This window comes from Rattus norvegicus, chromosome 6 (genome assembly GCF_021556685.1).
Source record: "Rattus norvegicus strain SHRSP/BbbUtx chromosome 6, alternate assembly SHRSP_T2T, whole genome shotgun sequence".
NCBI classification, from domain to species: domain Eukaryota; kingdom Metazoa; phylum Chordata; class Mammalia; order Rodentia; family Muridae; genus Rattus; species Rattus norvegicus.
The window spans coordinates 91,437,093-91,461,625 of NC_141539.1; the positions used below are offsets into that span (position 1 = coordinate 91,437,093).

General features: G+C 36.3%; 1 protein-coding gene across 3 annotated transcripts in view; it reads right to left on the reverse strand.

Moving 5' to 3' along the window:
* Mdga2 (MAM domain containing glycosylphosphatidylinositol anchor 2) overlaps positions 1 to 24,533 on the reverse strand; it is an 862,524-nt gene that overhangs the window by 388,465 nt on the left and 449,526 nt on the right. For all 3 annotated transcript variants that reach the window (XR_015621898.1, NM_199269.2, NM_001444001.1), the window contains 1 exon segment: positions 13,337 to 13,511. Coding sequence is in view for 2 of the 3 variants with exons in the window: in NM_199269.2 (NP_954890.1) it covers positions 13,337 to 13,511 (175 nt within the window). In the remaining variant the exon portion in view is untranslated.

Below are 24,533 nucleotides of genomic sequence, written 5' to 3' on the forward strand. Positions count from 1 at the left end.
CTTAGACAAATTGCCAAACATTTGGGAAAGGGAACTCGCAGAGCCCTCTTCCAGTAGATAAACAGGGCCTCAAGTGGAGGGACAAGGTTACTAAACCACAGTCAAAATTCCTGACCTGGAAATATCCCTGTCTAAAGGACTGCAGGGACAAAAATGGAGAAGTGAGTGTAGGAAAGGCACTCCAAATGACCAGTCCTACTTGGGATCCATCTCATGGAGGTTGGGGGGACACCAAGGCCTGACACTACTATGCTGTGATGTGCTTGCAGACGAGAACTTGCCATGGCTGTCCTCTGAGAGGCCCTACCAGCAGCTAACCAAGACAGACACAGTTACTTACAGCCAACAATTGGACTGAAATCAGGGACCTCTATGATTGAATTAGGGGAAGGTTTGAAGAAGCTGAAAGGAAGGACAATCCCAGAGGAAGATTTAACTAACCCAGACTCTAGGGATCTTCCAGAGACTGAGCCACCATCCAGGAGCATATACAGGATGGTCCGAGGTCCCTGGCACAAATATAGCAGGACTGGCTGATTCGGGCTCAGTGGGAAAAGATTCGCTTAATCCTTGAGAGACTTGAAGGAGGAAGACTGGTGAGGGGGAGGATTATCCTCTTGGTGGCAAGGCAGAGGAGGAATGGGATGAGGAACTGTGGGTGGGGGAAACAATTGGAATGTAAATAAATAAAATAATTTAAAAATCTTTTTGTGTTCCTCACCTTTTAAGGCTTTTATGTGAATGTTTTAATCCTACTGCCCCAGTGATTCTCAACCTTCCTCAGGATGTGGCCCTTTAGTACATGTTGTGGTGAAGCCCACCTATAAAATTTCTTTCTTGCTACTTCATAACTGTAATTTTCTACTGCTATGTGTTGTGATATAAATATATGACATGTAATCTTTGTGAAAATATCATTAAACCTCAAGGGGGTCAAATTCATAGGTTAAGAACTGCTGGTTTATACAAAGGCCCACTGCTATATTCTAAGAATTTCATAGCCTGGAGCAGTCACGCTTTTCTCCATGGAGTGGTGATCCCTTTCCTAGTCCTTCTTCAGGTCCTACCTTCAGTGTGGTAATTACCTTCAGGTGTGGTAATTATTTTCAGAATATCTCACTAATAAAATTGTAAGGTCGACCCCAAGTAGTGGGGAAATGACACAGCTACCACCTGAATTAGAATAAAAACAAAAGCCACTTTCTGTCTCTTGTGTGTTTGCTTTTCAAAACACACACTCTTGATCAAAAGTAAAGTTTGCTTTCCCCCCAGACATTTCATTTGGAGTGGTGGTCTCTTTCTTTTTAACCCTGAACATAATTACAACACCTATAATGATGATCTTAATGATACATGATGGTAAGAGCTTGCTACTGCAGATGGGATGTATTTCCACAAAATTCATACAGAAACCTGTCAATGAGACCTTGGAAACATTGCCTGTGAGAGGTAATTAGACCATAGAGGTGGAGTCCTCAGGTACTGGTTTAGAAGTTTTACAGGAAACCCGTCCTTGTTTCTTAGCTCCCCTCTGAGGCTTCTCATAGACCTAGGCTCTTTATTTTTGTAATATGCATGGGTATATTTGAATCTGAGAATAGTTTAGAATTTTTACCCCTGAGCAATCTTGTGCGAGATAATTTCCATTGCAATGATAAGTAATTCCAAAGAATTATTTTCGCAGAATATTTTGCAGAATTATAAGTAAACATAGAAGTTTGAGAAATGGAAGTGATATAATGTTTTTTCTTTAATCTCATGGCAGTCTTAGGATACAAACAGGGAAAAGTTGGATCTGACAGAGTGGAAGAGTGAAAAGTACCCTAAGAACCTTTGCTGGTTATAATTGACTCTGTTACATTAATTGAGTCTCACTTCATGAAAACAAACAAAATCTAAGGGACTGGAGGGTAGATTCAGACCACAGAGTGTTTCTAATTAGTTGATATTGTTTTCAACTTAAACTATTCACCTAGATTTATGGACATATGTGTGTATATTCTCATGAATGCTTGTAACTATATACTTAATAATATTTACAATCGAATGGGAAAAGTAAAAATATATAAATGATAAACTCCATCTTAGCTTAAAAAAATCACCATCTTTTCCTGCATCTGGAATTTGTGAAGTATTTTTACCTCTTGTAATAAAAGTAAACAAACAAAAACAACAAAAAAATACCCTATAAGCTAGGTATGGAGACTTATGCCTGGAATACTCTTTGGTAAAGAGTTCAAGGCCAGTCTGGCTACATAAGAAGACTTTGAGTCTCACCTCAAGAAAAAAAGAAAAAATTAACTACAAAAAGAATAAATTGTAATTAGAAATATAATTGATGTCTACAGTTAAGTCAAATATTATATTTGTATAATATTTCCACATGCTGGCTGGGGTTTACTGAAATGCCATAATTTAATACCATCTTGGCCTTTAATACCTTTCCATGCATTTTCTCCTTTGTCTATTACATCATCTAATACTTGCTCATATTCTCAACCTTTATTGATACATTTTTATTCCTAGTTTGTAGACATGATTCTTACTACCAAGTTGTGGGATTTCAATTCGTCAATGAGGAATCTGTTTTAACCAGATCTTTGTTCTCTCATTACTGCTTCCAGACAGAACTTTCAGCTCTGTCTAAACTTACAACTCTCTAAAGAGACCTGGACCTTAAGATCCCAGAGTTCAATATCTTTCCTTTCATTGAATTCTTCATGGTTTCTTGCTTTGTATTTCTCTTTAATAAGTTGACTCAATCTTTAATTCTGTTTGACAAACTCCTCCTCTTCCAGGAGAATATGATTTCTGTGTCTCAGGGTAAGGTCCAATTCTAAAGGACCCTCTTCAAACCCATTACATAGTCCCTGCTTCCATTGTCAGCAAATACCCTTTCAGTTGCTTCATATGCAGCAAAGTTCAATGATGTAATTGAATGTTAAAGCCTCTGCTGGCACACATTACCCATTCTTCTTATATTTTTGGTTGTGAGCCTAGCCTTTAACGGCTGAGCCATCTCTCCAGCCCCCCATTCTTCTTAACAACTTAATCTCAGGCAATAAAAAGCTAGATTTCTCTCTGGGTCTCAAGTTCTTTTTCTATTCCTGCCACATTTCAAATCCCATCAAATATTCGTTCTGTCCCATAAGATTCATCTTTGCTTCTCAATTTGATCACCTACATATCTGTGCACATGGAATGAACTATGTGAAGGGCCTATGTGATCTATTTGATGTAACTTTTGCTAAATATTAAACACTAGGAGGCATTGCCTTTGTTGTCGTTTATTTGCTGTGAGGAAACAACATGACCATGGCAAGCCTTATAAGAGAGAGCATTTAGTTGGGACTTACCTACAGTTTCAGAGGGTTAGTCCATTGTCTTCATGATGGGGAACATTCATGGCATGCAAGCAGATGTGTTAGGTGGGACTTATACATGTAGATCTAAAGGCAGAAGACACTGCCCATAATTTGATCATTTGAAACCTCAAGGCCATCCCTTAGTGACACACTTCCTCCAAAAAGACAACATCAAATGCTCATCAAGTAGTGCCATCCCCTAATAATTAAGCATTCAAATATATGAGACCATAAGGGCCATTTCTATTGAAACCACCACAGAAATGGTTTAGTTCTACTGGTAAAATTGCTATAGTATAAACAGTGGTACATATGGTGAAGTACTTTGCAGTTAAACATAAAAAATAAAAGCACTGTGTTTTACATCTGTTCTTCATATTTTCTTTAAGATAACTTTTATTATGATAGAGTCACAACCACAAATCCATATCACTATGAACATTTTGGTATTTACAAAAATTAGAGAAGAAAACACTATCAGTGTTTGAAGCAAACACATGCATAACATTTATTAATGTGGTTGATTAGATAATACAAATACATAGATTAGATGATTTTACTACCCTCTATTAAGGAGTTTTGCAATTTGCATGGTACCATAAAGCTAGTAACACATAGACAGATACTTTGATTAGATTATCTAATTGACAAAATGTTACTCAACCATCTCTACTTGAGAAAAAAAATCAACTAGTTTGCTGATTTATTTGACTCTTTCCTGACATGCAAAACTAAGATATTTATACATCATTGTTATGCAGGGTATGGGGGAAATAACAGATTTTTAACTTTGAAAACAATAGCTATTTCTTTGAATGGAAATGTCACAAAAGAGAAGCCATATGTCTAAAGAGGGATAAGGACAAATTCTCAAATGTTCATTTAGAAACAGATAACAAGAAGGCTAATTTACACAGCAGGATCAGGATGGGAGACAGCAGCAAGCCCATGTATAAAGGCCAGACTACCACAATAATATTAAATTGATTGAGTTAAAAATTAAGGTGCAAAGCACATTCCTTTGAAGAGTAAGGAACTGCAGGAGAATATATTTGTAAGATCTTTTATTAAGGTTACTACAAACTCAAAGGGAAGCCATAATTTCCCTTGTCAGAGTGGTATTGGCCAGACTGTAGAAGCAAAGGTTACCAGATTTGCTTGGGACCCTAATGATTTTAAACTGAATAGCATAATATCCGTTGGATCAAAGACGTTGCTTCAGGATAGCTTCTGGTATTAAATAAATAAACATGCATGCTAAATTTTGCTTTTACTTTACCTCATGTATAGCTAAGAAATTGCTGGATTTAATATGTGAAAAGAATCACAATTAAGCACATGTATTTGAAAATTTTAAACTATTTTGCCATTGCAAGTTCATCTACATATAATATTCTTTCTATGTTTTCCTTCTATATAGTAAAGTGTGCATGCAACTCAGAGTTGACAGCAGCAGATTTGGCCCTTAGGGCAGAGCTACATTCAGGGCATCCAGAAACTGACTAGAGACCAGAACTCTGGGTGCCAGTCTGGAATCTGTGCCCGACCCAGCAGAAGCATCTGCTGGCCATTTAACCTTCAGCTAGAGAATCTCGCACGGGCTGTGGTCTGTGATTTTAAGAGCCTGTTGGTCAGTTTCATCTGATCAGATTGAACTGTTTAAAATTACAAATAACATTTATTTTAAAAAATTAAGTAAGGAATTGGAACACCTTTTGAAAAGATGGACAAGGAACAGCAGCCAGAAGAACAAAAATAAACAGACATAAGAGATGCCAACCTTTCATCTGTGTGGAAACATTACAAACTTTCACCTAACACAGTTGCTCAGTATTCATTAGATCTTATCCACATGATAACATAGAAAATAAACACATAATAAAATTGTTCACTTCCTTGTGTTCTTTAATATACTTAGTAGGAATTAATGTCATCGTTTATATAATTTCCTGGTTAGTAATTTCAATATGCAAACTACTGTTCTACACTCACTAAACTAAGTACTTTATGTGTACATTTTTCAAATTTTTAGCTCATTATAAACTTCCTTCAGGGGAACGACCTTGCAATTTGGTTTTCTTTCTCAGCAAAGCTTCTAATAGACCACGTAAGCATAGCAAGTCTTCAATAACATTGGCAATAGAGAGATTCTAATTGGATGTGGCTTCCAGTGCCTCAGGTCAAAGTAGATCTTACAATATCTGAGATTTTCAGAATGTGGTTGAGTCAGCAGAGAGCATGAAGTCAGAGAGGTCAGGTGCAGAGTTCCCAAGAGAAAAGCTGACTGCCATTCTGTGTATCTGTGGGATTCTGGAAACAGTCAAGTTCCCATTCTGTTAACACTTCTCAAGAGCCTACTGTTTTGATTTATAATGAATTGAATGTAATCAGCTTCATTAAGAGAGGCCTCATCTGATCCAAAAGTAACTCTACCTCCATGTCTTTAGTTTAAGAAGCAAGAGAAATGTTTGACAGTGAGACAGGAGAAAGCTCCCCTCACAAAACAAGGGCAAGTCCAGGCTAGATCACGAGCTGGTCACATAGAATACACAATCTCTCTTACAAAGAGGGTAACTCTCATGTTTAGCTCATGGGGATGTATAGGGTGTGGACTCCTCACTAGTTCAGTCAGGGACATCAAATGACCACTTTCAATACAGATGATTCCACTCTCCACTTACTGCTCTCCATAAGATCCACAAAAATCACCTGGACTGTGGGGCTAGCTCTTCCGTGGAGTCCTCTCACTACTAGGAGTTCTCACTTTCTTCTAATAAATCAATATTCCCTTCCTTATTCAATTTGATTGTGAAACTATGAACTCACAGCTCAAGGTGGTTGATGGCTGATGATAATCTGGGACTCTCTCATTGCAAATTAAGCTCAGTAAGAGCAGACTATGGCACTTAGAAAACCCACATTGAAATTGTTATGTGTTTGCAAGTTTGTCTATTTCTAAGGTCTTCAAGACTTATAGTGCTATCGAGAAAGTATGTTAGTGGAGAAATGACCGGTAAATAACATTGACAAGAACCTTTTTTTTTCATTACAACATACCTAAAATTGAAAAATCCTGTCTTGACTATTATTAATAGGGTGATTAGAACAAGATCTATTCATTGAATGGATACTGTAATTACCATACCAAACATTCCTCAGACTTTGTAAGCATAGGTTTACTGTTTGGGAAAAGTGGGTAGTGAAAGAGAAGCAGATGCTTGATGAGCTTGATCTGGAAATCATGCTCCTCCTGACAATGGGATGCCTTCAGAATTCATATCAGTTATTCTAGCTTTTTTCTAAGGTTTTCTGTTCAAAAGTCATGTTGAAACCCTCATAAAATTAAAACTAACAGCAATTCATTGTCATCGTTTTAATTGTATAGTTTATAATTCTAACATAGGTAAATTGTTTGTACTCTTTTTAATTATACCTCATGAATAAATTGATAGATTGCCTGAACTCTTCTCCAACTAATTTCTTGGGTATAAACGCAATAAATAATATACCTCATAGACTAAAAAGAGAAGCCTTGTTGTAAATGCAACGAAATGTGACCACCTATCTAAGTGGAATGAGGGCGAAGGAGATATTATTGAAATGAGAATGCTTGCAAATGTCTAATGAATATTGGGGAGAGATTTGTCTCATGTGTGAACAGTGTCTGCACACATGAAAACTTATTAAGCTAATGCTTCCAAATCCAATTTCTTTTTGAAGTAAGAATAAGTTTTAATCAATGCCTAACCTTTCAGGTTGTATGACCTCTATTACCCTGTGAGCACACAGTCATGGCTGAAAATAAGTAAAGGAATTAAAGTAAAAAATAAGTAAAGGTGATCACATTCTTAGAATACTGTTCAAATAGCCTCAAGAATCTTCAGGTGACAATCACATTTAGGGGTGAGAGCATGAAAGTCCAGAAGCTCAGGTCCTGTGTGGACTGAGTCCCTTCCTTCTCCACATGGAATGTGGAGGAATTGTCAGTGACAATTGCTTTTTTATAACAAATAAAGCAACATGGAAATAGAGAGAATGCTAGGTATCAAGAAGTCTGCAGCCATAATGCTATAATTCCTTATGCTACAATGTCTAGCATATTCATTAGGTCTAAGGCATTCTTGGTAATAGATCAACACAACTTAATATCCTGTCTTTCAAATTAATGTCTCACTCCTCCTGCAACTCAATATCATAATCAGTATTCCCCTGAATGACATTCTGTAATTCTCTATTTTATGTCTCTAATCAAAAATTTCATCTCTTAAATAACGTGTTTGACCTCTTTTACTTACTTAATCCTATTTTAAAATCCTATTTTAACATTTGTTAGGTCAGGAAGTATGAAGACTGATATTTTATCTATCTGTTGGTTAATATGAAGCTTACCATACTTTCATGGATGCCTGTAGACAAGGGTCTTCTGGGGCATAAAGACACTGTTAATAAGATCTCAGATGGCAATAGCAGCTTCATGCTTTCATATGCTATCATTCCCCTAAATTTTTATGAGGTCAAGATGGGGCAACCAAAAATGTGTGTTCCTTAAAACTTTTATAACTCAGCCAAGAAACCCTGAGCATTCAAAATTGCTTATTTTTTTAAAAACCCTGAATGAAACTGGCCTCCACTTTCTCTTTAGGAAGACCTTACCTTCATGATCTTGGTTAGGAAACAGAACTTCCCTCTCCTCTTAATAAAAGCAATGTCTCTATTGTGCAAGTCTGTGTGCTCCATAAACACCAGTGAGAAGAGATTTCAGAATTCAAACTGTTTGAAAACTTGCAGAAATGTCTGGAAGCAACTGCTCTTGCACTAATTCTTTCAGGCTAAGAAGCCACACTAAGTTTTTCCTCTTGGAAATACATTTTCTGTGACAGTGGCTCACTATTCAATGCTGTATGAGCGTGCCTAGCCTGGGCAAGGTCTTTACTTAGCTGTTATGAACAGTTTAAATAAATTCATATACTTTTTGTCTCCTTAAGCTGATGAAAGTCACTGTAAATGCAGAATAATTAAGACATTCCTTTTTAGCCTTATAGAATCTAATCAGTTGTATAATGTATCAAAATACTATTTCAAATATTAAAAGTATTTAATCATAAACATCACATAAACAAATAGTAGTAAGATGACTCTGAAAGAGTTTATTTTTAAAAGTTAGGAAAATTATTAATTATAAGAATGTGGTACAGACACTTCCAAAGCTGCTGTCTGTGTCTTACTGATAACATACCTGAGAGGTCAATATTTTATTTTTTTAAGGAGCAAATACCAACAATTCTAACCAATTATTAAAAGTGTAAGAAGAAACTTTCTCTTTAGTTTACAGAAGTTGGTATGAAGAAGATTCGCGATAAATTAGTTTGGAATTGCAGGTTGAGTACCAAGGATCTACAAGGTTTAATATAGATGCTAAAGTTTAGCTTTAAAAAATCTAGAATTCAGTTTCAAGTCTAAATTACTGTATATGAAAGAACTGACTGCGGATTTTACATGCTTACTAACTAACACATGTCCTATCCTAACACATTCTATTCACATTTGATTTTGCTGCAGTGTTCTCCACTGTCTTTATAGTTTTATTTTTCTCCTTTCACATTGGGTTTTAAATTCCATTCCCTGGAAAAGAATCACTTTGCTCCCATACACTAATTCTCTCCTTCTCCCTACATATTTACATCACACTTTGTTAGATCAGGTGCTGCTGTTGTCGTATTTATGCAAGTAAGTACTCTTCACTGTTGTACCTTGCAGCATATTTTGATTTCACTTTTTTCCCCATACAGCTTGTTAGAACCTTCTGTTGACATCGTGTACATTTCCTATAGTCTATTTTGCATGTACTATGATTACTACTTTTTAAGCTTATAATGAGAAGTGAATAATCTTTTCTAAAGCATCAGGTAAGCTACTTGCTATGATTTGAATACGAATCCTGTGCCCAGATGCTTGTTACCGAAGGCTTTGGTGAAGCTAACAGTGTTATCTGAAAACTTTGGGAAGCTGTTTGCATTGGAGTATGCAGGGCACTCTGAATGGGTCCCATGACTATCTTGTTCTAGGCTGTGTTTTTCTTGTGTTAGTGACCACATTAAAGATAACCTCACAGAGACCAGAATATGCTCACCTTGCATTAAGGATGTAAACATAGCACATCCTCTGGGATTAATTTGACCAAGATCAAGTCTAAATTTGACTTCTCCACTTCTCTGCTTATAACTTCAGCTTGTCTGTAGCCTTTGGTTATGTATGTCTCTTTGGTGTCTGACAGTCTGCATGTCCTCTGTCTGAGACACATTGTCTATGTCTTTCCTGTTCCTAACAAAGAGCTCCATTCTGCATTTATTGAGCAACACAGAAACCATGGCCTGGTGGAAGAGATAAGGCATTCCTTCTCAACATTTTTAACAGAGTTTTACAAGGGAAGAAATCACCTTACTGACCTGAACTAACCCAAAGTAGTAAACTGCACTGCAAACAGACATTATCAAGATATATCTATTTTGCTCATGTTTATGGTGGATATTTATTATTATATAAGGTTACTGTCAACCTTTTGGCTACTTTCAGCAAAGGATTACCAAAACATAAACACACGTATATTACTCTGGGTCAGGGGATAAAAGACTACATAATTTAAAATTAAAGCTATACAATAATTTAGGTTGTAAAAACTATATGGTGTTGCAGTTACTTTTTCACTGGTGTTAGGAGATATAGTGACAAAGGCAACTTCTAAGAGAAAGCATTTAGTTACGAATTAGGGGTTGCTCCTACTTTCAGAGGGCTATCCATGACCATCCTGGCAAAAGCAAGTCAGCAAGCAGGAAGGCCTGGCACTAGGGCAGTATTTGAGAGGCTATAACTTGGAAACAGAGAATGAGAGAGTAAGCCTTGGGCATGCTTTTGAAACCTCAAAGACCACCCCCAGTGACACAGTTCTTCTAAGGCCACACCCCCTAAATCTTTCTACAATTTCACAACTAAGGACATAGCATTCAAATATTTGAGTCTATGTTGGCCATTCACATTCAAACCTTCACCTAGAGGAAATAAAATGTATTAGAGTACTTCTGTCTTAGGGACTGGCTAAACCCATGGAGGCGGAGTTCACTGTAGATAGCATGCAAAATCTTAAGTGATGTCAAGGCATATTATTAACTTTGCTGAGAGGTCCAGCAAATGGTGCAGTGCAATAGATATTTCTACAGAAGACTGTCACTATACTCTGGATTTTTGCCTGTTTGTTGCTCTAAGGGGAACAGTCTACTCTGCCATACACATGGACACAGGGACACGAGGATGTTATCAAAAGTAGTCAAAAAAAAAAAAAAAAAGAGCCAACCAACCAGACGTAAGTACCATTGCTCAGTTAAATTGTTCAGCTCTGTTACAGTGTGGAAAGTTTCCACATCATTGCTAAGTTATGTGTTAGTTAGTGATGGAGTGAGTTATAAATTAAAAAGATTCATGTAGGAAATGGGAACATATGAACCTAAATACTCTGCTTCTTCCTGAGACTTGTGTTTTGAGAACGGAATTTTCAATCTGGTTAGTTATCTTTACAGCGATATATTTTTATCATTCAAACTCTTTAAATATGCTATAAATGAGAATTTATTCAGATTCTTATGAATAGGCATGATTAGAGCAAACAATACCAGATTCCTACACTATGAACTTATCGTGAGCGTATTACCTGGGGAATTCTTCCCAGTGCGATGTTACAATTATTCACAGAATCCAAAGTTTAATGCTATTTTCTCAAATTTAGATGACTATCTCATTGATTCTCTATCAGAAAGGCACAGGAAATAGTATAACCTAAGTATGGCACATACTTAGTAATATTTCATCCATATCATGTAGAACAGATGTATATGAAGCTCAAATTATATCTAATATCCCCAAAGGAAAATCTAAAGGAAGACGGTAATGTGGCTACATGAGGTTGATATGCATTTAATAAATTGGAGACTGAAAGGACAGCGCTATTATCCTAGGAAGTTAGGCAGTTTCAACTACTAGGCTGAGGACCAAGGTACAAAATAGTAACACAGGATGGCCCTGAAAAGCCTGGTCTAGAAAAAAAGGCCTTTTAAAATTCCTCAAAGATTATTTCTTTCTTTGTTTATGAGTTTTTAAGTCTGCAAGGTACATATTTTATTTTCATCAAGTACATATATTAGCAGTGTAGTCAGAAACTCTTATTCAAAACTAGTTGCTTCTGTGCATCAGAAGTTTTAGGATTTCATTTAGAAAAATCCAGTACCTTCAGTACTGATGGCAATATGCTAATCAAAAAAATCCATGCACAAGATGTGTTTGTCTCTACAATATAAAGTAGACGAAGGGAACATTAAAAATTAAAATTACCTATTAAAGGAGTTTCCAGTCACATTTTGCTACCAACATAGTTTACATAAAGCTGCCAAGCATTACCAAAACAAAGCCAGGCAAATCAAAGACAGCCATGTATTCACTTCTAGAACATTTTAGATCTTTGCATTGTATTCAAGATTCTAGAGATTTGTATGTAACATTTATGACCTATAATGTAAGGGAATAAGAATATTTAGTTAAATGGTATACAATAACTAAATGACAGGGTATTAAATTCATTTAAGTCAAATTTAGTATAATTTACAGTTATACTTAAACTTCACAGAACGTATGTGGAGGTTTGGTGCTTGACCTTGAATGGAAAATATGCAGGCATCACAGATCAGGTTATACAGAAGAAAAGTGTGCCACATGGGTTGAGACTGCCGGGATCATGTCAGTGGCTGTCTTGGTGTTAGGAGATCCTGACAGAACGGAACACAGGCTTATGTCATAAACAAGAGGGCAATGAGCATTTATCTGTGGAAGATGAATCACGGATGCTGCTGTCACTACTTCCTTCCCTATTGTCTCCATAAATAAATGAGCCCGGGATTGGCTCCGTGAATAGACCATTGATAATTTCTAGCCTCACCCTAACTATGTAACACCTGCACTGTTGAAAGAACAGGAAAGGGGGAAAAAGCAGGCTGGAAAACAGGAACTCCTCAATTGTTATTATGTCTGAGTTACTCTAAGGGGAGAAAAATGCATTCTAATATTAGAGACGTTAAAATAAGTGCGGTTCCTTGTGAAAACAACAGGAGTGCCAGATGAAGCTGAGTAACAGACTAAACTGAATGCAGGTACTTTGTTTCTCTGTTGGGCAAAAAAGAGAGCAGAAGGCTCTCAGTAAGTTGTAAGAATGGAATGTGGCAGAAGGAAACATATCAGAAGGCACAGTACATTGAGGGTCAGTGTTGGTCATGTCATGCAAGGATGCAGATAACTGTGCTCGTTTAAATTGGCATAAAAATGAGAGTGGTTGACCTTGTGCACAGGAAAAGTGAACAAACAAGTGAGATTACATTATGGAAAGATTCTTTCTTTATAACGAAATTAAGATATAGAGATACATGTATGTAGTTACGTGTACATGTAAAAAGTACACGTCTATGTGTATATACTCCAAAGACAAAAAGACTACTGGTGTTATTGATAATATTTATCATCTTATTAATGTGATACTACTAACCCCATACTAAATATGTATCAAATTATAAATTATGAAACTGTGACGTGAACTTTCAAAATGTCTTAGAGCAAGTTAGGAAGTAGCTCAGTTGAGAAATGGTTTCCTGCACAAGCTTAAGACCCAATTTGGGTCCTTAGAACCCATGAGAAAAATGTCAGGTATGGCAGCACACACATGAAGTGTGAACACAGACAAAAATTCCTGAGGTTGACGTCTATATATCCATCCATTAGAGAAGCACAATAAAAACCACATTCCTTAAAGCACCATCTCTCTCCTATAAAATTTTCAGTCACAACTAAATGAACAATCTATATCCTTGTTTTCAGAAAACCATAGTTAAGCATAGAAATACGTTAATTGGAACAATAGATGGCTGAAGTTTACTTACAGTACACATCCACTCGGATCGACTTTATTGCTGGAGACCCCAAGCCATTCTCTGCTTTACAGTAATATCGGCCTCCTTGGTGTCTCTGAATGCTTGTAATCCTCAAAGTCTCATTGAAGACACTTGAGTCTTGGAATCTGTCAGAGGCGCTTCCTGCTGTTTTGGTCCACCTGATCTGAGCAAGCATCAACAAAGATTGTTACTTTAGGTTGGTTTTCCATAGACCATCACACAGCAGCTAGTCATCCGAAGAGATGCCTTTCAGAGCCGCCGTGCCCACTTCCCATTGTGTTAGTGGGACATTAAAATACATGTACCCAATTGAGTTCTAAAATTGCAAGCACCAAGACCATCACTGTAGCGTGCACATCACTTCGATTCAGCTGCATGAAATGTATCAATAGTCTAATCAGGTTGGAGGCAAAGCATAGCAGAAACATGATTCAGTTTCTGTGTCTACTGTGTATTTCATTTTTTCTCACGCATCTCTGAACTTTGGTAAGTACTTTTTATGTATTTAAAAGAAATAGACTCATTTCATTTTGGACAAGCCTCATTATTTTATTTAGAAATTTCTTGTTGGTTTAGATAATGCAGGAATATTACCATAATGGCTTATTGAGATTATGTATAATTTTATACACCTGGGTTTTAAAAGAGTTTTTTTTTTCATTTAATGGCATTGCTTTAATAAGCCTACAAATGATTTGCTATTTTGAAAACTGGAATTCACTTTACATCAATAATTATTTTCAAAAATGTGTAAACTTTTTCAAGAAGTGCAATCCTATTAAACTGTCAAAACAATTTGAATATCTAAAACCATCCATTATAAACAATACCATTCTTTTAAACACAGCTGTGCGCAACAGATTTTGTGTTTGCTGGCAATTACTACTGGTATTCAACTTAAATTTTGTGTGTTTTCATATATAAAACCTGAACAAAACCACATGCTGATACTGTATAGTGTTACAAAATAGAAAATGAAAACTTCTTGTTTCTGATTTTCTCCTTGCGTTTCCTGTCTATGTATCTTTTAAAATCATTTAGGGTTTAGAAACAACCAGTTAAAATACTCTGCTCAAATATGGAAATGGATATATATGCTGAACATGGAAAAGCTAAAATAGGAATTTTCAAGCTTGAAGCCATATAATGCTACTCTTAGTAATATTACTTCCACACACAATACACTAAGTTCATAATGTAATGGAATTAAGCTGTCTTTAAAAAGTTTGTCATATATAAAATAGCAGGATAAGTATAATCATGCTTATTCTGCACTGTAAATGAAAAAACAGTGTTACCTAGAGGTCACTAAACTAAAAGAAATAATGAATATATTTTCAAATCTTTGTGTATGCATGGAGAAATTCAGAAAGTAAATGTACAATTCATAACCAAGCAGTTTGCTGGTTACCTTATCAGAACAAACTGTAATGATCATGATTGTTCTAGTGAGATATCCAACATTTTGTTTTCCTTTAAATTTTAATATCTACGTTTAAAAAATAAAGACTATTTAAAATTTAAATAAATAATAATTTTGCTTTTAGGTAGAGATTCGTGCTTTATTTAATAAAATATATTGCTGTCTTTAGTATAACATGCACTAAATTTCTAGTTGCTATACAGCAATTTTTGAAAACATTTCAACATCTCATTAAATCTAATGCAGAAAAACTAAATGTTTCAAAATAAAAAATCTCTGAATTAAAAATTTAAAGAAATGACCTTGGTTTTTATTCATTTGAAAATGAATATGTTGCTGATATACATGATTTCTTTGGACAAAATTGTTTTAGTACTACATACGGTTAAAGAAAGATGGAAAAGTATGTATGAGAGACCGGGGAGAGAATGGGTAGAAAACAGGAGAGAGAGGCAATCAAAATACAGAGAATTGACAAACAATTTTTAATCACAAAACACTGAGACATTTTTAATAGTTGTTGAAACTCCTAAAATATTTTGTTCCTTTTTAATTTACTTGTTTATTTATGATTATTCTTTATACATCTTTATAAATTCTTTATATTTAAAAGTAAAATCACGTTACCCTCCTTTCTCCCTTCTCCCCCTCCCAATGACACCCCTCTCCAAGTTCTCCCTACTCTTAAGTTCATAGCCTATTTTCTCTATTATTGTACATAAATAGATATAAATAGATAGCTAGATACATACCCACATATATACACATATACATACATACATACATACATACATACATACATACATACGTGTGGGCATGTGTGTGCAACTCTCTGTCTTTGCGTTTGTGTGTGTGTGTGTGTGTGTGTGTGTGCATGTGCAATGCAAATTAGTACAAGTTTGGGATTTTATCTCACTCTAGTTAGAAAGACTAAGATCAACAAGTCTCCTGACAACAACAGTGGTGACTTTGTAAAGAAAGAGAAATACTCCTTTATTTAGGTATGGAGGAAATTGTTGCAGACCCTCCTGTAGTGAGTGTGGAGAATTCTCCAGAAACTAAAAATAAATCTCCTACATGCTATACTCATTGACATATGCTCAAAAGACTCAAGATAATGCTCGCAGACATTTTCTTAGCAATGTTCACTACCACTGAATTTGAAATAGTCAGGAAATATAAACAGTATAAATGTGCTTCAACAGATGAATAGATAAAAAATACATGGTAAATATATGTATACACAGAAATTTTCACCTTTATCCATTTATTCTTAAAATAACAGATATTGTTAATCTATACAATCTCTGATCTAGACATATTGTTAAAGCTATGCCATGTTAACAAAATCAGAAATGAAAAGGGAGACAACAGAAACTGAGGAAATTCAAAGAATTATCAGATCCTACTACAAAAGTGTATACTCAACAAAGAAGCAGTCATTAAAAGTCTCCCAACCAAAAAAAAAAAAAAAAAAAAAAAAAAAAAAAAAAAGCCCAGTACTAGATGGGTTTAGTGCAGCATTCTATCAGACTTTCAAAGATGACCTAATACTCTTCAAACTATTCCACAAAATAGAACCAGAAGGAGCACTACCAAAATCATTCTATGAAGCCACAATTGTGCTTATACCTAAACCACACAAAGATCCATCAAAGAGAATTTCAGACTAATTTCCCTTATGATTATTGATGCAAAAATACTCAATAAAATTCTCACAAACCAAATCCAAGAATACCTCAAAACGATCATCATTATGATCAAGTAGACTTCATTTCAGGGATGCAGGGATGGTTCAATATATGGAAATTCATCAATGTAACCCACTATGTAAACAACTCAAAGGAAAAAAACACACGATCATCTCATTAGATGCTGAGAAAGTATTTGACAAAATTCTACATGCCTTCATGTTAAAGGCTTGAAAAGATCAAGAATTCAAGGCCCATAATTAACCATAGTAAAAGCCATATACAGCAAACCAGTAGCCAACATCAAACTAAATGGAGAGAAACTTGAAATAATCCCACTAAAATCAGGGACTATACAAGACTGCCCACTCTGTACCTACCAATTCAATAAAGTACTCAAAATCTGAGACAAAGAAATTAGACAAGAAAAGGAGGTCAGAGGGATACAAATTGGAAAGGTGGGAGTAAAAATATTACTATTTGTAAAAAAAATTCCATCAGAGAACTCCTAAACCTGATAAACAACTTCAGTAAAGTGGCTGGGTATAAAATTAACTCAAACAAATAGCAGCCTACATTTGCTCAAAGGATAAACAGGCTGAGAAAGAAATTAGGGAAATGACACACTTCACAATAGTTACAAATAACATAAAATGCTTTGGTGTCACTCTAACCAAGCAAATGAAAGATCTGTATGACAAGAACTTCAAGGCTCTGAAGAAAGAAACGAAGGAAGATCCCAGAAGATGGAAAGACCTCCAATACTCATGGATTGGCAGGATTAATATAGCAAAAAATGACCATTTTGCCAAAAGCGATCCATCAACATTCCAACTCAATTCTTCATAGAGTTTGAAAGAGCAATTTGCAAATTCATTTAGAATTACAAAAAACCCAGGATAGTAAACATTATTCTCAACAATAAAAAAAACTACTGGGGGAAATCACCAACTCTAACCTCCAGCTGTATTACAGAGAAATAATGATAAAAACTGTATGGTATTGGTACAGAGACAGGCAGGTAGATCAATGGAATAGAACTGAAGATGCAGAAATGAACCCACACACCTGTGGTCCCTTGATCTTTGACAAAGGAGCTAAAACCATCCAGTGGAAAAAAAGACAGCATTTTAAACAAATGGTGTTGGTTCAACTGAAGGTCAGCTTCTAAAAGAATTCAAATTGATCCCTTCTTATCTCCCTGTACAAGTGAATCAAGGACCTCCACATCAAACCAGATACACTGAAACTAATAGAAGAAAAAGTAGGGAAGAGTCTCCAACACATGGGCACTGGGAAATTTTTCCTGAACAGAACACCAATGGCTTACGCTCTGAGATCAGTAATCGACAAATGGGACCTCATAAATTTGCAAAGCTTCTGTAAGGCAAAGTACACTGATATTAGAATAAATTGGCAACCAACAGGTTGGGAAAAGTATTTACCTATCCTACATCCAATAGAGGGCAAATATTCAATATATACAAAGAACTCAAGAAGTTAGACTCCAGAGAATCAAGTAACCCTAATAAAATTGGGGTACAGAGCTAAACAAAGAATTCTCAGATGAGGAATATCAAATGGCTAAGAAGTGCCTAATGAAATGTTCCACATCCTTAGTTCTCAGAAAAATTCCAGACACAAGCTGAAATTATCCCAGAGAAAGGAGCTTCCATTGAGGAAATGCTTCTGTGAGACCCCGCTCTAAGGTATTTTCTCAAGTAGTGATCAAGGTGGGATAGCACAGCCCATTGTGGGTGGCACTGCCCCTGTGCTGGTAGTCTTAGGTTCTATTAGAGAGAAGCTGAGCAAGCTAGAGGAAGCAAGTCAATAAGAAACATCCCTCCATGGCCTTTGCATCAGCTTCTGCTTCCTAGTCTGCTTGAGTTCCAGTCCTGACTTCCTTTGGTGATGAACAGTATGGAAATAAGCTGAATAATCCCTTTCCTCCCCAACTTGCTTCTTAGCCATGATGTGTGTGCAGGAATAGGAACCGTGACTAAGTCACACATGCTCCACTATGTCAATAGCAGCCTCATTTATAATAACCAGAAACTGGAAAGAATTCAGACGCCTTTCAACAGAGGAATGGATACAGAAAATGTGGTACATCTACACAATGGAGTACTACTCACCTATCAAAAACAATGACTTCATGAGATTTTTAGGCAAATGTTTAGAACTAGAAAATATCATCCTTATTGACGTAATCCAATCACAAAAGAACACACATGATATGATATGTACTCACTGTTAAGTGAATATTAGCCCCAAAGCTTGGAATACCCAAGATACCATTTACAGAGCACATAAGTTCAAGAAGATGAAAGAGAATTGTGGATGCTTCAGTACTTATTAGAAAGGGGAACAGAATACTCACGAGAGATTTTATGGAGACAAAGTGTGGAGCAGTGTGAAGGAAAAGACCTCCAGAGCCCGCCACATATGGACATCCATCCCACCTGCAGTCACCAAAACCAGTCCCTGTTTTGGATGCCAAGATGTGCATATTGACAGGAGCCTGATATGTCTGTCTCCTGAGAGGTTCTGCCAGAATCTGACAAACACAGAGGCAGTTGCTTATAGTCAATCATTGGACTAAGAAAGTGTTCTCCAATGGAGGAGTTAGAGAAAGGACTGAGGTATCTGAGGGGGTTTCCAATCTCATAGGAAGGACAACAGTATCAACCACCAGATACCCCAGAGCCCCCAGGGACTAAACCACCAACCAAAGAGTACACATGGAAGAACACATGGGCATCAAAGGGAGGAGAGGCTCTTGGTACTGTGAAGGCTCAGTGCTCCTGTGTAGGTGAATGCCAAGGCTGGGTGGTGGGTGGGCAGGGGTGCACCCTTATGGAGGCAGGCGATGGGGGATGGGATAGGGGGTTTCCAGAGGGGAAACCAGGAAATGGAATAACACTTGAAATGTAAATAAAGAAAATATCCAATAAAAATAAATAATCAAAAATTTATATTTTCCTAAATGAATGACATGGTTCATCATGCTTTGATTTTCTTTAGTATTAGTTTAGGGGAACCATATAAGCCCAAATCTTATTTTACCTCCTGCATGTGGTCAATTCAAGGCAGATTTTTAATGGTTTGTTTTTTACAAACATACAAAGAAAATTTGAATCCGAACATATTTAGTCAGAAAAGCATGATTATTCAAAAGCCTCTTCAGAGAATCATGTACCATACACACTAAAACTCTGCAAGTGGTAGGTTTTTAACATTTTTGCACAGGATAATTTAAAGCCACACAGAAAGACTTTCTCTATTCCATTATATAACCCATCAGCCACTATGCTCTTTGAATGAAACTTTTATTCTGCCTTTTTAAAAAAACATTGTGCATTAGTCTTTTGGAAGATAACTACTGAACTATAAGGGTCCAAAACAGGTTTCAATTACCAAATTTCACCATTGTAAGATGTAATTGAAAATACATATAATAGTCCTCTCACCTGTCTCTTCAGTAGAGCCTTTAAATGTTAGAAAGCCATTATATTAACTTTCTAAAATTATTATTATTCTCTTATAACTGTAATATTGTTATACTATAAAAGCACAATATATATAATTTGGTGGGAATGGGCATTACATTTATCAAAAAATGTTGAGAAAATGTACAAATCTAAGTCACCACATTTAAAATATGAAACACCATTTTAAATAAAATATTAAAGAAGATGAAGTGGCAAGGTCATTAAAAAAACACAACCGCACGAATCCCTTTACCAGTTTTTGCCAACAATAAGTTCTTTTTTCTAAGACATTTTCTATTTTGTCACTAAGAGTAGTAAAAATATTCAAGCTTCAGGAAGTTAACATTGTTCATTCTTTGTGGATCCACCAGGTATATTTAGAAGCGTTATAGTTTTGTGATAGTCAGGGATAAAGTTTTGTATTAAGTTGATATCAGTACTTTTCTTTTGCCTGAGTGACATCAGCTCACCACTCAGTCGTTTGCACCATCATTGCAAAGGCTACAAAGCAACAATGCGTCATTTTTCCTGAAAATCACCACAGGGATCACAAGCCAACCCCAGAGAGACTTAAAGTCAACACCTTGAGAACACTTTCTCTTAAAAGTACAGAGACAGTCACACAAACAGGAAAAAAAGGACATCACACAGGTAAGGAAAAGACAGGAACATTGCTTACAAAGCAGTGTGGCAAGAGTGGAACATATACGCAGAAGGAGGAAAGAGCTATTTATGCTAAGACAAGTTCTAGGTCCACTGGAGGTTTAAACATAGAAAACTGATATCTTAACTCTCCCTAAGATCAAACAGTAGTCTATTGCAATACTGTGGTATCCAAAACTTCTAATCTAAGATGCTCTCAAATCTTAAAAGAGTAATTCAATGAATATACCAATCATTTTAGTAGATTTTTTTATACATCACAAAGAATGTCAGAACTCATGGAAAGCATTTAATCATGTACATTATTTTTGCATATGTATCTTTTATATTGTGGTAAGTGAATAAATATAGCAAGATTAGAAAGTTGGTGTTTAAAATGAAAGAAAATGGACATGAGGCAGGTGAAAATTTTCTCAGCATTTTCATCTGATGTATGTTCCTAAAAATACAGAGGAAATAAAGTTTGTCTGCCAGTCAGAAACAATGATAACCTAGTAGGACTTCAAGAATGAATTGGCAAAAATTCTTTTGTAAATTTGTGTAAGAACAGATAAAATGAGCCTACTGCAAAGATAGAAAAGAATCCAGAGAAAATAAGGTCAATTGTGGAGTGCTTGCTTATTATGCTTCAGGTGCTGTGTTCCATTTACAGAATCAACAAGGAGCAATCATGAGTATGGCTGGACACAGAGCCAACTACCCAGGGCTACTGAAGTCAAGGATCTAGGAGAAGAGCACACCACCACTACTTTGTTAAATTGGCAAACCTCCAAACTCTATTCAAAGTTTCTCCCTATACCCACAGATAAGTGTAGTCCTCACCACTCATTAGCGACATGTCCCTTTGCAACAGACAGAGACCATTATAGAAAACCACATCCAAGTATAACACAGAATTACAGAGCCTAGTTCCAAAGACACGCCAACATGACTTCTGAGCCTAAGACTCTGGGATCATCAGAAAGATTTTAAAAGTCAAAGGAATATGGAGTTTGCTGTGAAACTTTCTCCAAGAAATAGCAGAACACCCACAAAGTCTCACCAGAATGGCATGAATTGCATGTTAGTGTAGTCTTGCTTTTCAATTAGAATAATCCCAAACTAAAAATATTTAATTCAAAATTATGTGTTTTATGGGCCTTTCCCCTAGTTTTGTTCTTAAAGGAGATCTGTATATTGAAAAGAGGACACCTCTTGATGTTTTTCAGAAGTTTAGTGTTAGCTCACTCTTCATAAGTGTCAGTTTTGGGAGGTCTTGGAGGTGATTTTTCTTGTTCCCTCCCAGGAACTGTGCGACTGTCCTGGGAACTGGCTTTGGCTGTTGGTCACACATTAACCAAGAAAAGAACAATGCAAGATGGTGGACTTTCTCCTCAGTACTAAGACTATAAGCATTCTAGTCTTTTTTTCCATCTGTATTAACTTGGGTATTTCTTATTTACATTTCAATTTCCCGTTGAAGGAATCAGAGAAAGGACTAAAAGAGCTTGAAGGGGCTGGAGACCCCATATGAACAACAAAGTCCCAGAGCTTCCAGGGACTAAGCCACTACCCAAAGACTACACATGGACTGACCCTGAACTCCAACCTCATAGGTAGCAATGAATAGACTAGTAAGAGCACCAGTGGAAGGGGAAGCCCTTGGTCCTGACAAGACTGAGCCCCATTGAGCCCCAGTGAGCATTCTAGTTTTGATAAGCAAATATCCACAGAAATAGATCTATTTTCTCTGCTTCAATGTCACAATGAGCTAGCTTTCATAACAAATTAGCTCTTGTTCCAAGTCAAAGGCATCAGAGGCGATGGATCTCTGTGACTTTGAGGCTAACCTGGTCTAGATAGCAAGTTCCAGGACAGCTGCGGTTACACAGAGAAAGCTGCCTTGAAAACAATAACAATAACAACAACAAAAATAGCAATAACAATAACAGCAACAACAAAATGGTCGATGATACGAAAGGAATATTTCTCTGTTAATCTGTTTGACCTTCAGTTCTGGTGTATAACTTCCTTGAGTCTGACAATTAGAGAATTCTGTTTTACAAAAGAGCCAAACTGGGCTGGTATGTGACTCCCAGAACATATGTAGCAGAGAACTGCCTTATCTGGCCGCAGTGAGAGAGGATGCAGGTAATCTAGTAGAGACTTGATGCCCCAGGAAAGGGGAATGCTGGGGTATTGATGTAGTGATGGGTGGGTAAGAGGGAAGGGGAGATGGGGTAAAGAACTCTTAGAGGGGAGACCGGGAAGGAGAGCAACATTTGGAATACAAATAAATAAAACAATTGAAAAGATTTTAAGGTGGAAGTTCTTGTATTTTTGAGATTATAATATAATTACATAATTTCCTCTTTCCCTTCCTCCCTTCAAATCCCCCTGTTTACTTCTTTGCTCCATTTCAATTTTATGGCCGCTTCTTCTTTTTTTCTTTAATTGTTTTAACATATATATGCATACATCTAACAAATTGTGTGTGTGTGTGTGTGTGTGTGTGTGTGAGAGAGAGAGAGAGAGAGAGAGAGAGAGAGAGAGAGAGAGAGCGAGCAGATCTTTTGAGTTTAGTGGACTCTTCATTCTAAGAGAACCTGACCTAAGTTTAAACTTGAGTTAACTAACACGTCGATACCTAGAACCAGTTTCCAGGTTATCCCCCAAATAAGTCCTGTGTTCAGCACCAGTTTTAAGGTTATTCCCCAACAACCCTACACTTCCAGACTACAACCCTACACTTCAGACTACAAACCGACCCTGACACTTCACTTCATAACGACCACCAATGAAAGGAAAGCAGACGTTAAATTTATGGTTTGGCTCACAGCACCAGCCAGTCATGCAAAAGGCCATAATGGCCTCCTAATCAGATACCGGGCTAGATAACCCTCTCTCGAATCTATAAATGCTTGCCTGAAACCACGCTTAGGGCTTCCTCCTCCCTTTCTCCTGCATCAGAGAGGGCAGTGTCGTCCAAGAGCTTGAATAAAGAGACCCTAATACGATTACATCAGATTCATATCCTTGTTGGTCTTTTGAGGTTCAAAACGCTTCCTGACACAACATAACTAGTTTTTTAGACTAACATTTAATAATTAAAAGTTAAGCATTTGTATCTTGTCATTTATAAATTTTATAATGCTACATTTACATATACACATACATACATTTACATATATGCATATTATATCATACACTCCATGTATATGATAATAATAAAAGGTTGGAAACCGGTATTGGAAATTAAGGCATTTTGAAATGCCAGAGACATATGTAAACTGAATCAATCATGTTTAACACTAAGATAAAGAAAACTACCATTCAGTAAAGTAAAGATCAGGACAGACAGCAAAATTTTTGAAACACAAAAAAGATATCAAGAAATACAAAGCATTCCATTCATTGATGTTTTCTTATAGTTTTTAAATGCTTTCTAATTTGAACATATAACCGAGAAGAAAAGAAATCCTAATCACATTTTTTAAGGAGTGATAGAGTGATAATGGGTTTAATTCAATGTGGTAATAAATATGTTTTTTTAAAAGATCTATTTATTTATTAGCATTCTGCCTGCATGTATGCCTCCAGGCCAGAAGAAGGCACCAGGTCTCATTATAGACGATGATGAGTCACCCTGTGGTTGCTGAAATTGAACGTAGAACTTCTAGAAAAACAGTCAGCACTCTTAACTGCTGAGCAATCTCTCCAACCCCCAGTTATAAATATGCTTGAAGGAGTGACTAGTAGATGAAACACAACCATTGTTTAAAGACAAAATTTGAGCAGAAATTCCTTATGGTAAAATCAACAGGTAGAAAGCTATTTCTGGAGAAGAACCTATTACTGAGTTAAAGCAGTCCATAGAGGAAAATAAAAAATAATCAACCATATGCAGGGAGAGACAAATGAATGAACAAACAGCACTT